The sequence below is a fragment of the Chiloscyllium punctatum genome, chromosome 37, assembly GCF_047496795.1.
Source record: "Chiloscyllium punctatum isolate Juve2018m chromosome 37, sChiPun1.3, whole genome shotgun sequence".
NCBI lineage: Eukaryota > Metazoa > Chordata > Chondrichthyes > Orectolobiformes > Hemiscylliidae > Chiloscyllium > Chiloscyllium punctatum.
Window position 1 is genome coordinate 12,448,503 of NC_092775.1, and position 12,360 is coordinate 12,460,862.

The window sequence follows — 12,360 nt, forward strand, 5'->3', positions numbered from 1 at the left end:
TCCTGCAAACTTGCAGTAATTCATATTAAAACACAAACATACATATCCACAATTTGTACCACGCAAACCTTGGGAAGGTGTATTATATCAATGGTTATTTATAAATATAAATTTACAATAAATTGTAGTTCAACAATGTATTCAACCAATAAACCTTGTTTCTTGGTTGGTGTCTGTTTATATCCTTGAAAACAACTTTGGCCAGTTAGACCATCTGATTAAATCTGTGGGGTGGAATGGGCTACTCCCTCTCCTAATTGTTATGTTCATATTTTAGAGGATTTCACCTTTGGCCACTTGCAAACCAGCCTAAGTTGGAACCTGAAATAGACAAGTCAGAGTGTGTTATTTATAGACTGCAACTCCAAGTGTAAGTGGAGAATAAGATCTTTTATAGCTTTTAAGAGGCCATTTGCTTACCTCACATGATCACAGACTAACATTTTAGGGACGTAGATTCAAATCTCACCATGGCAGATGGTGAAATTTGAATTCAATCAAATCTGGAAGTAAAAGTTAGTCTAAGGATAAAATCCATCTGCCCTAAATGCCAAACTTAATCAGTCAGCCTACACGTGACTCTGCTTCCACAGCAATGCATTTGACTCTTTCCTATCTGTTTTAAAAATGCTACCCCTTCTCGAGTCTGGTAACGTTCTCCAGAACTGATAACAGCTAGAGAAAAAGTGATGGTGTACATGGAACCCAGATTCGATTCCAGTTTCGAATGAGTGTCTGTGTGGAGTTTGCACATTCTCCCCGTGTCTACATGGGTTTCCTTGCCCAGTCCAAAGATGCGCTGTTTGACCATGCTAAATTGTCCCGCAGTGTGCAGAGATGTGCAGGCTAGGTGGATTTAACCTGGTAAATGCAGGATTACAGGGATAGGGCAGTATGCTGTTCAGAGGGTGAGTGCAGACTCAATGAGACTCATGGCCTCTTTGCACACTGTAACGATTCTATGATTGGATGTGAGGTAAAGGAGTAAGTGGATAGGCAAGAAGATGGATTATAGTATATCAGGGATGGAGAAAGGTTAATCATGGGGACCATAAGTTGGTGAAAATTTGGCTGTGCTGAAGCAGCCCATGTCTCGGCAGGGCCTGAGGTCTTAGGCAGATTTCCTTAAATTTCATTGGACCGAGTTGTGTCATATTGCAGGATTGGCATCGACCCATCTCCTCGAAAACAGAAAACCAAATAACTCCGAATACTGGGTATCAGAAACAAAATCAGAAACTGTTGGGAAAGCTCAGCAGTTCTAGCTGCATCTGAAGAAGGGCCACTGGGCCTGAGTCATTAACTCTGCTTCCTCTCTCCACAGACGCTGCCAGACTTGAAAGGATTCAGAAAAGGTTTACAAAGGTGTTGGAGCTACAGAGAGAGGCTGAATAGGCTGGGGGTGTTTTCCCTAGAGCATCGGAGGCTGAAGGATGACCTTATAAAGTTTATAAAACCATGAGGGGCATGGACAGGATAAATAGACAAAGCCTTTTCCCTGGGTGGGGGAGTCCAGAACTAGAGGGCATAGGCTTAGGGTGAGAGGGGAAAAATATAAAAGGGACCTAAGGGGCAACTTTTTCACACAAAGGGTGTTACATGTATGGAATGAGCTGCCAGAGGAAGTGGTGGAGGCTGGTACAATTGAACATTTAAAAGACATCTGGATTATATGAATAGGAAGAGTTTAGAGGGATGTGGGTGAAGTGCTAACAATGGGACTAGGTTGGGTTGGGATATCAGGTCGGCATGGACAGGTTGGACCGAAGGGCCTGTTTCCATGCTGTACATCTCTCTATGACTCTATGAGATGCTGAGTTTTCCCCAGCATTGTCTGATTCTGAAAAGCGGTGTGTCCCTGGATGTCATTCAAAGGTGATTGACAGGTGCCGCCCATTCACAAAAAAAAGGAGGGGCGGTGCACTCGCCGCTGATTGAGGTCTGGCCAAGCCAATCAGCGCCAGCAGCAATGATATCACGGCCGGGCAGTGCGCAGCTGCAGTGCCCGCCAGCCGGCTCTGGGTGAAACATCTGCGAGTGGGCCCTGGGAGATGGTGAGTGCAGAGGGGCTGCAGAGCCCAGGCCAGGGCAATGGGGGACGGGGGAAGACAGGACAGGGAGAGAGCTTTGCAGAATGAGACCCAGCCTCTTCATTGCAGCCTCACTGAGGGTTAGGCGGTGGGGGTGGGCTTTGCAATTTGCATTTAGGGGATTGTCAGCGGAATTGGACGTGCCCTAACTAATAGGATCGAGTCTGCAAATCTAAATATTGGTCAGCAGCTTTCCCCTGGGTTAAAAGCTGGCTGAGACCGGATGCCAGGAAATCAAAAGCCTCCCGAGCATCATCAATGAGGTTGAGTACTCCCACAGTTGGCTGTGGCATTGCATCATATACAGAGGTTCAGAGGAGGGAGTATGTGTGGTTGATGTGCCAATGGCTTACCAACTGAATGCCATGTCACTATGCTGCTGTGTAGGGTGTTTTAGATTTCTGCTTTTTGCTTTGTTGTTTTCAGAAGTGCTCTTCCCCCCCCCACGTGATGATTTCACATTTTCATCAGAAGTCGGTCTCCCATCAGTCTGATTTTAAACTGCTGGTGCTGAGCCAGTACAAAGGATACCTCGACATTGAGCGGTGTTTTCCCAGGCTCTCTCCTGAATTCCTTGAGTCCGCTGTGCAATTCCGCAGACCGGTTCACTTGTTCTCACAAGAGTGGGCAGCTGGCAGGAGGGCGTGGCTGTGCTTTCTGCTGAACTCTTCAGTGTCATAGCTCAAAACGACTGGCAATAAGTGCTGCCCTAGCTAGCGACGCCCTCATCCTGTCAATGAATTTTAAAGAAAAAACTCCCCATGCATACGGCAAGACCTAGATTCGTGCTGTGATTGCCCAGGGTAAAAGGGAAGTTGAAATCCGCTCCTTTATTGTGTACGTGTGACAGAGAGAGAGAATGTTGGGTGAAAAACTTGGCCCAACAAGTCCACACCGACCCGCCGAAGCTCAACCCACCCATACCCCAACATTTACCCCTTACCTAACACTACGGGCAATTTAGCATGGCCAATTCACCTGACCTGCACATCTTTGGACTGTGGGAGGAAACCGGAGCAAACCCGCGCAGACACGAGGAGAATGTGCAAACTCCACACAGTCAGTCGCCTGAGGCGGGAATTGAACCCAGATCTCTGGCGCTGTGAGGCAGCAGTGCTAACCACTGTGCCACCGTGCCGCCCGTACTGTGCTCCGGTTTCCTCCCACAGTTCAAAAAAATGTGCAGGTTTAGGTGAATTGGCCATGCTAAATTGCCTGTAGTGTTAGGTGAAGGGGTAAATATAGGGGAATGGGTCTGGGTGGGTTGGTCTTCGGAGGGTCGGTGTGGACTTGTTGGGCCGAAGGGCCTGTTTCCACACTGTAAGTAATCTAATCAATATTGAGAGACTCTGAGCATCTCCGCGTGACAGTGTTAACGTTTCTTCTCTTTTCAGGCTGAAGTTGAAGAAACTCTGAAGAGAATTCAGAGCCAGAGAGGTGTAGTAGGTGTTATTGTTGTCAATGCAGAAGGTATTTCAATAATTGTTGTCTGTTATAAAGGACTGTATCTTCCTGATTCATTGTCACACTGGCTCTTGTTTACGAGCTGAACATTTAAATGTCTGTCTATATATGTTGGATGTTTTACTACAAATCCCCCTCCTCACCCCGAATCTCTCCCCAAGTTGATATCCTTGTTTATTTTGATGAGTTGACATTGTCAGGACTTTATGATCACTCATTATTTTAGATTCCTTTTTCTTTAAAGGTATATGTTAGTAAACTGGAAGGGGGCGAACGTGGAATCTTTCATGTTTGAAGGTGTGGCTGATCCACAGTGCCATGATTTCTGCCAGGGGTAGGGTCAGGAGGGTAGGTTCGTAATGGACCCAGTTGGCACCAATGTGATCCAAACCAGCCTCCAGCCAGCCAATGAGCTGGAGTTGCTATGGCAACCTTTTGTTTCTATCTGCAGGTTGCCACCTGGAGCTATGGATGGTGATGGGGGTGGTTCCGATTTCATACCAGCCTGAGGCTGCCCAGGCATCCCTCCTCTTTTCTTCCAACGCCAGCGGTTAATACTTGTTTAAAAATACATCTTCCTTGACCATCAGCCGCTGGAGTGGGACTTGAACCTTGAGCTTCTGGCTCAGAGGCTGAGACACTGCCACAAGACCTTCACTCAAACGGAATAATTCAGCTGCAGTACTTGGTGGTTGCAGTGATATCATGGATGATAATGGGAGTTAATACTCCTCAGTGCTTGAAAAATGTCGAAATGTAAGTGATTGTAATGCCTGGCTATCAATCATCTGGGTTAATGTCGAGGGCTGCCCCCAGTCCTCCTTCCTATGATTATCCCAGGGGGCTATTCAGTTGTCTGTGGCAGGACCAGTTCCAAAACCGAACAACCCAGATGGCCTTCTTTTCAAAGACCGCAATTTCCCCACAGACGTGATCGACGATGCTCTCCACCGCATCTCCTCCACTTACTGCCCCTCCGCCCTTGACCCCCGCCCCTCCGCCCTTGACCCCCGCCCCTCCAATCGCCAACAGGACAGAACACCACTGGTCCTCACCTACCACCCCACCAACCTCCATATACATCGTATCATCCGTCGTCATTTCCGCCACCTCCAAACGGACCCCACCACCAGGGATATATTTCCCTCCCCTCCCCTATCAGCGTTCCGAAAAGACCACTCCGTCTGTGACTCCCTTGTCAAGTCCACACCCCGCATCAACCCAACCTCCACTCCCGGCACCTTCCCCTGCAACCGCAAGAAATGCAAAACTTGCGCCCACACCTCCCCCCCCTTACTTCCATCCAAGGCCCCAAGGGATCCTTCCATAACCGCCACAAATTCACCTGCACCTCCACACACATCATTTACTGCATCCGCTGCACCTGATGTGGCCTCCTCTATATTGGGGAGACAGGTCGCCTACTTGCGGAACATTTCAGAGAACACCTCTGGGACACCCGGACCAACCAACCTAATCACCCCGTGGCTCAACACTTCAACTCCCCCTCCCATTCCACCAAGGACATGCAGGTCCTTGGACTCCTCCATCGCCAGACCATAACAACACAACGGCTGGAGGAAGAGCGCCTCATCTTCCGCCTAGGAACCTTCCAACCACAAGGGATGAACTCCGATTTCTCCAGTTTCCCCTCCCCCCACCTATGTCTCAGTCCCAACCCTCAAACTCAGCAACACCTTCCTAACCTGCAATCTTCTTCCTGACCTCTCCGCCCCCACCCCACTCCGGCCTAACACCCTCACCTTAACCTCCTTCCACCTATCGCATTTCCAACGCCCCTCCCCCAAGTCCCTCCTCCCTACCTTTTATCTTAGCCTGCTTGGCAAGACTCTCCTCATTCCTGAAGAAGGGCTCATGCCCGAAATGTCGATTCTCCTGCTCCTTGGATGCTGCCTGACCTGCTGCGCTTTTTCAGCAACACATTTTCAGCTCTGATCTCCAGCATCTGCAGTCCTCACTTTCTCCTATTACATTACAGCAACAATATGCAAGTTGCATTAACACTGAGGCATATCAATCCACATTATGCAGCATGTATAGAGAATGGGGGTACCAGTTAGCTGAAGCTGCTGGGAGAACTTGACTTGCAAATCAATGTGCCTTTCAGAAATGAGGACCTCAGAAACTAAGCTGGACCACAGACTAACATTTCCACCTGCAAGACAGCCCCTATGACAGTGCCACACGCCCTCGGTACTGAACTAGAGTGCCAGCCTAAACTTTCATGTTTCAGTCCTGAGTAGGAATTACTGCCTCAGAGGAGTGTGTGTGTGTTACCCACGGCTGATGCTGACCAATCGCTCTGTTTCTCCCATCACTGTCACATGATTTGAATGCTGATATGCTCTATCTTAGGTATTCCCATCCGGACGACCATGGACAATGTGAGCACAGCCCAGTACGCAGGACTTATCCACCAACTGTCAATGAAAGCTAGGAGCACCATCCGGGACATTGATCCACAGAATGACCTCACCTTCCTCAGAATCCGCTGCAAGAAAAATGAAATCATGGTCGCACCTGGTAATTTTTTGTTTTAATTTGTTCACGTAATCTTGGGTGTTGTTGGTTGGGCCAGCATTAATTGCCCATCCAAAATCAACGTTTGCCAAGGTTATGGTGAGCTGTCACCTTGAACTGCTAGCCTTTAGGGTGTAAGGCCACCCGCAGTCCTGTAAGGGAGGGGGTCGAGAGTGTGGTGCTGGAAAAGCACAGCAGGTCAGGCAGCATCCGAGGAGCAGGAGAATCGATGTTTCGGGTATAAATCCTTCACTTGGAATGCTCATTTCTAAAGAAGGGCTTATGCCCGAAATGTCGATTCTCCTCCTCGGATGCTCCCTGACCTGCTGTGCTTTTCCAGCACCACGCTCTCAACTCTGATCTCCAGCATCTGCAGTCCTCCCTTTCTCCCTGTAATGGAGGGGGGGTTGCCAGGACTTTAGCCTGGAGGCGATGAAGGAACAATGATATATTTCCAAGCCAGAATGGTGAGTGACTGAGATGGGGAGCTTGCAAGTGGTAGTTTTTCTTTGTATCTCTACCCTGGTCCTTGTACGTTTTGAGGTGGGTTGTTTTGATTTGTCCGTTAAGCATATGTTCAGTTTATTGCCCTCCAGGATAACAGCTCAACTATGTATGCCTTCAAATCCGTGTTCTCAGCACTCCAGTGAACTGACTGCCAAATGTGAATCAGAAGCTCCCAGCTTGAATGCCTATACGTGAATATCTCTTTGTGGACAATTACACATTTTCTCTCCATTTGCCAGATATTTGCCCACTCGCTTAACCCACTTCTATTTTCTTGCAGCCTGTTAAGCCCTCTTCATGACCTACTTTTCAATCTATCTTTATGTCACTGTTGAATTCAGTATTCATACCTATGGTCCCTATGCTTCTGTAACCAAAACTCCTAAAAGATATGGACCAAAGGCATTTGTGTGGAGTTCAACCACAGGTCAGCCATGATCTCCTTGAATAGCAGAACAAGCTCAAAGGGCTGAATGGCCTCTTCCAATTCCTATAATTTCCAGTGTCCCTTTGCTGCATACCGTTTGTTACATATTGGCAACAGGAAATTACCCTCCATGCCTACTATAGGCCAGCTAACAGGAAACCAGCCTTCTCTCCATGCCAGTGTTTCTTCCCACTTCATAAGCTTTTATTTTCTGCAATAATCTTTAATGTGGCACGTTATCAAAGACCTTCTGGAAATCTTAAGTACAGTACATCCATGGGCCTCCTTTTTGTCCACATCTCATGTTACCTTCTCAAAGAATATCCAATAAGTTCATTAAACGTCATTTCCTTTTCATAAAGCCACGTCGACTCTCCCTGATTGCCTTGACCTTTCCAAGTGCCCTGCTCTTGAGTTTTTTTTTAATGATCGTTTCTAACATCTTCCCTTGGACTGATGTTAAGCTATCTGGCCTGTGGTTTCCTGTTTTCCCTCTCCTTCCCTTCCTCTGAATAAAGGAGTTATATTTCGAATCTAATGGAACCTTCCATGAATCAAGGGAGTTTCGGAAGCTTCAGTCCCATGCATCAACTGTCTCACTAGCTGCTTCTTTTATGACCCTAGCCTGAAGTCCATCAGTACCTGGAGACTTTTCAGCTCCAATAATTGTTTGTTATCACTCCCCTTGTGATTGTAATTCTGTGGTGAAGACTAATCCAAAATACATGTTCCATTCATTTGCCATTAGATTGCTTTCCATTGGTTAATTGCCCAGTCTCATTTTCTATAAGATCTAAAGTTGCCATTATCCCACACCTCAGCTGGAAGGAGGGGTTGAGAAGAGGAATCCTTTGTGGTAACCTCAGCCAGTGTGGGAATTGAACCCATCCTGTAGCTATCAATTATCCAGCCAACTGAGCCAACCAATTCCCTCTGTTAGGGCCAGTGTTTAGCTAGAATCAACTGCTGTCTGAAAATAAGACTGGGTGAAAGGGTTGTGCAAAGTGGAGAGAGAAAACTGGATGTCAGTGGCATAGACCATAAAATTGTACTATACAGAAGAGGGAGAAGATAGCCAAGTGGATTAATAATCCAGAAACCCAGGTAATATTCTGGGGCCCTGGGTTTGAATCCCACCATGGCAGAGAGTGGAATTTGAATTCAGTAAAAATCTAGAATTGAGAGTTTAACGATGACCATGAAACCATTGCTGACTGTTATGAGAAAACCCAGCTAGTTCATTAATGTTCTTTTTAAGGAAGAAAGCTGCCACTCTTATCTGCTCGGCTTACACGTGACGCCAGACCCACAGCAACATAGAGTCATAAAGATGTACAGCATGGAAACAGACCCTTTGGTCCAACCCCTCCATGCTGACCAGATATCCCCACCCAATCTAGTCCCACCTGCCAGCACCCGGCCCATATCCCTCCAAACCCTTCCTATTCATATACCCATCCAAAGGCCTCTTTAAATGTTGCAATTGTACCAGCCTCCACCACTTCCTCTGGCAGTTCATTCCATACACGTACCACCCTCTGCGTGACAAAGTTGCCCCTTAGGTCTCTTTTATATCTTTCCCCTCTCGCCCTAAACCTATGCCCTCTAGTTCTGGACTCCCTGATCCCAGGGAAAAGACTTTGTCTATTTGTCCTATCCATGCCCCTCATAATTTTGTAAACCTCTATAAGGTCACCCATCAGCCTCCGACGCTCCAGGGAAAACAGCCCCAGCCTGTTCAGCCTCTCCCTGTAGCTCAGATCCTCCAACCCTGGCAACATCCTTGTAACTCTTTTCTGAACCCTTTCAAGTTTCACAACATCTTTCCGATAGGAAGGAGACCAGAATTGCACACAATATTCCAACAGTGGCCTAACTAATGTCCTGTACAGCCGCAACATGACCTCCCAACTCCTGTACTCAATACTCTGACCAATAAAGGAAAGCAAACCAAATGCCTTCTTTACCATGGTTGACTCTTAACTGCCCTCTGGTTAGTTAGGGTTGGGCAATAATTGCTGACCCAGCCAGTGACACTCAAAACCCAGTAACAATTTTTTTAAAAAGGCCCGTAGACTCTGTTCTGCTAAAACTACACTCTTATGTGTAGAGTTGACCCCTTTCTCTGGGCGTTGTTAGTAAATGATATGTTGATGAGGAAGAGCAGAAGGCTCTTTAGCAATGGCTACACTCAGATGGGCAAGTGAAGACAGTTTAACCGAGTTGGATGCCAGAGGATGGCATTTCCAAGTGTGCCAGAGTGGTTGAAGAGTGAGAGAAGCAGGTAGTTCACGCCCTCACTAACACAGTGACTTTGTGACTTCAGTTAGGACCAGTGTTGTGAGAAATGGGAATTTGATTGGAGGGAACTAAACATGTTGCGGAGGGGAGTGCGAACACAGATTTCAGTTCATCCAAAATCACCACATAATATATGTTAAGAGACATTCTTATTCATAGAGCATTAGTAAAAGTGAGGGAATCACCTAACTCCAACTCCCCTGACTCTAGCTGGCAATCTTGCATTTCTGTTTAATTGTGGAAAGTTCTAATTATTCATTATATTTTTTTCCCTGACAGATAAGGAGTATTTGCTGATGGTCATACAGAACACCAATGAATCGTCTCTGTAACATTACCGGGGGAAACCTTTGAACAGTTTCAAGACTGTATGGAAACACTAATTTACATGATGGTGATTAGAGGCATTGCGTTTTCATTGCGCCTGCTCGAGACCACGACTATACTCGCTGTAGCGTAACTCCTGTGCTTCTGTGGTGCTTTTCCTGAAACAAGTGACAGTGGTTTCATTCTTTTTAAGTTGTTGAAAGAGTCTGTTCATTGTCCAGTGCCCTGCTGCTTGTAACTCGTCATGTGTTTGTTCGTTTGCATTGGACACCTATTATCAATTGGTGCAATAGAGTCACTCTCTAATTTTATTGGTCAAGTCACATTTTAAACCCCATCAATCCGTAGAGAAACGAATCCAGTGCAGAGCTTTCCTTTGGGAAATTGGAACTATTTCCCAGTGTAATTTGCTATAATTAACACATAATGGTGACCTTATTTAAAATTATAGTGCTTTGGGTCCTCAACGGCTAACTGTTTTATTTTCTGCCATGTAAGTATTGGTTTGTTGTCCTGCCTAGAGTAATCGGACAGAGAGAGGATAAATGTAGTTAAGTATCTTTAGGTTGGGAAATTATGGTCATTAAAAGGATTGATCCTCCAAGTAGGAGAGAATTGATCTTTCTCTTTTTAGATTTTTAATTATTTCCCAAAATAAATGTTTGGTTTTAAAAAATTTGCATGTCAAGCCTGTAATGTATAGCAGCTGCTGGAGCTGTGTTAACAGGTGTAGTATACAGACTGGATATACTGATTGAGTGAGGTGGAAAGGCAGATGAGAAGTGAAAATATTGTTTTACTGAAAATAAAGACTTACTCCATGAGCACTTATTCTTTGCTACTCGAGCAGTGCATGCTTATTAACAGGTAAGTCTGCTTGTAGCACCATATTGACAGTCATGCTTTAATACACAGTGTACTGGGTGGTGGTAAGACTACACCTAGAGGTTTGGTCTCCATATTTCCATATCTATCAGTTGGCTGGGCAGCTGGTTTGCGATTTAGAGTGAAGCCAATAGTGTGGGTTCAAATTCCTGCATCAGCTGAGGTTAACGTTAAGGATTCTCCTCCTCAACCTCTCATCTGACCTGCTGTGTAGTGACCCTCAGGTTAAACCACCACCAGCAGCTCTCTTCGTCTGTGTCTGTCTCCCATTCTCACTCTCTCTCTCGCACTCTCTCTCTCGCACTCTCTCTCTCGCACTCTCTCTCTCGCACTCTCTCTCTCGCACTCTCTCTCTCGCACTCTCTCTCTCGCACTCTCTCTCTGGTGAGAAAGCAGCATTTGGTCCTCTTAAGACTATGGCGACTTTACATTTTGCATTTCCAAATGTTGTATCCTGTTATATCCTTTATAATGGACACCCAACATTTTCCAACAATAGATAATGAGCTAACTGGCTTGAAGTAATCTGCACTGTTTTTTTCTCTTTCTCTTTATTAAGGAAGGTGCTAATTTGATACATTTGCAATCCTCCGGGACATTTCCAGAATCTAAGGATTCCTGGAAGATCACAACCAGTACACCCACTGTTTTCACAATTTAAGGAGGAATGTACTTCAATTGGAAACAGTTCATGGGGTTGACGAAGGCATTGTCTTTAGCTGTTGAACTGATGTTCATTGAAAGTTTGGCAGAATGAAAAGTGAGGACTGCAGATGCTGGAGATCAGACTCGAAAAGTGCAGTGCTGGAAAAACACAGCTGGTCAGGCAGCATCTGAGGAGCAAGAGAGTTGACTTTTTGGGCTTAAGCCCTTCTTTAGGAATGTGAGGGAGGGAACGGGGCTGAGAGATAAGTAAAGAGGTGGGGGGGGGGGGCCCTCCTATTTATCTTTCAGCCTCCTTCCCTCCCCCACCCCCCAACATTGCTGATGAAGGGCTTATGCCTGAAATGTTGACTCTTCTGCTCCTCAGATGCTGCCTGACCTGCTGTGATTTTCCAGCACCACACTTTTAGACTCAAATGGAAAGTGCCCGTATTGGAATGTATAAAGTTCTGAGTGAGCTTGGGCAGATCGATGCTGACAGAATGTCTTTCCCTCGGCTGAATCAGGCATTGGACACTGTTCCAAGTTATCTCCTATGAATACTGAGTTGAGGAGGAATTGTTTTTTTTCCCTGAGGATCACGAATCTTTGGAAAAGTCACCCACTGGAAGGAAGTCACTGAACGTATTCAAAGCAAGTTGAATAGATATTTGATCAGTGAGGGAATCATCAGAGGATAAGGCAGCAAAGTGGAGCTGAGTTGCCACATTCCAACTTTCTCTTATGGCTTGAGTTTTCCCAAAGATCCAGGTTGCCATTGTAGAGCAGCACTGAGTCCAGTCATACAGCATGGAACCAGGCCATTTGGCCCAACCCATCCATGCTGACCAGGTTTCCTAAACTGAACTAATCCCATTTGCCTGCATTTAGACCATATCCCCCTCAATCTTTCCTATCCATGTATCTGTTTTAAATGATGTAATCATGCTTGACTTTACCTAAATGTGACCTAAAGGGCAACTTTTTAATGCAGAGGGTTGTGTGTGTGTATGGAATGAGCTGCCAGAGGAAGTGCTGGAGGCTGGTACAATTACAGCATTTGAAAAGCATCTGGATGGGGATGTGAATAGGAAAGATTTAGAGGGATATGGGCTAAGTGCTGGCAAATAGGGCTAGTTTAATTTAGGATATCTGGCTGGCATGGACAAGTTGGAC

General features: G+C 46.0%; 1 protein-coding gene across 1 annotated transcript; it reads left to right on the forward strand.

The window, feature by feature from the left end:
• Window positions 1–1,975: 1,975 nt before the first annotated feature.
• On the forward strand, window positions 1,976–10,488 carry LOC140462870 (dynein light chain roadblock-type 2-like). Its single transcript, XM_072556274.1, has 4 exons — window positions 1,976–2,054; window positions 3,485–3,560; window positions 5,931–6,098; window positions 9,610–10,488. The coding sequence occupies exons 1-4, from the start codon at window positions 2,052–2,054 to the stop codon at window positions 9,660–9,662; spliced, it is 300 nt and encodes a 99-aa protein (XP_072412375.1). The 5' UTR covers window positions 1,976–2,051; the 3' UTR covers window positions 9,663–10,488.
• Window positions 10,489–12,360: the final 1,872 nt, after the last annotated feature.

Coding starts and splice junctions, on each gene's coding strand:
- LOC140462870 (XM_072556274.1), top strand. Junction 3,561..5,930: donor TATTGTTGTCAATGCAGAAG/GTATTTCAATAA, acceptor GCTCTATCTTAG/GTATTCCCATCCGGACGACC. Junction 6,099..9,609: donor TGAAATCATGGTCGCACCTG/GTAATTTTTTGT, acceptor TTTCCCTGACAG/ATAAGGAGTATTTGCTGATG.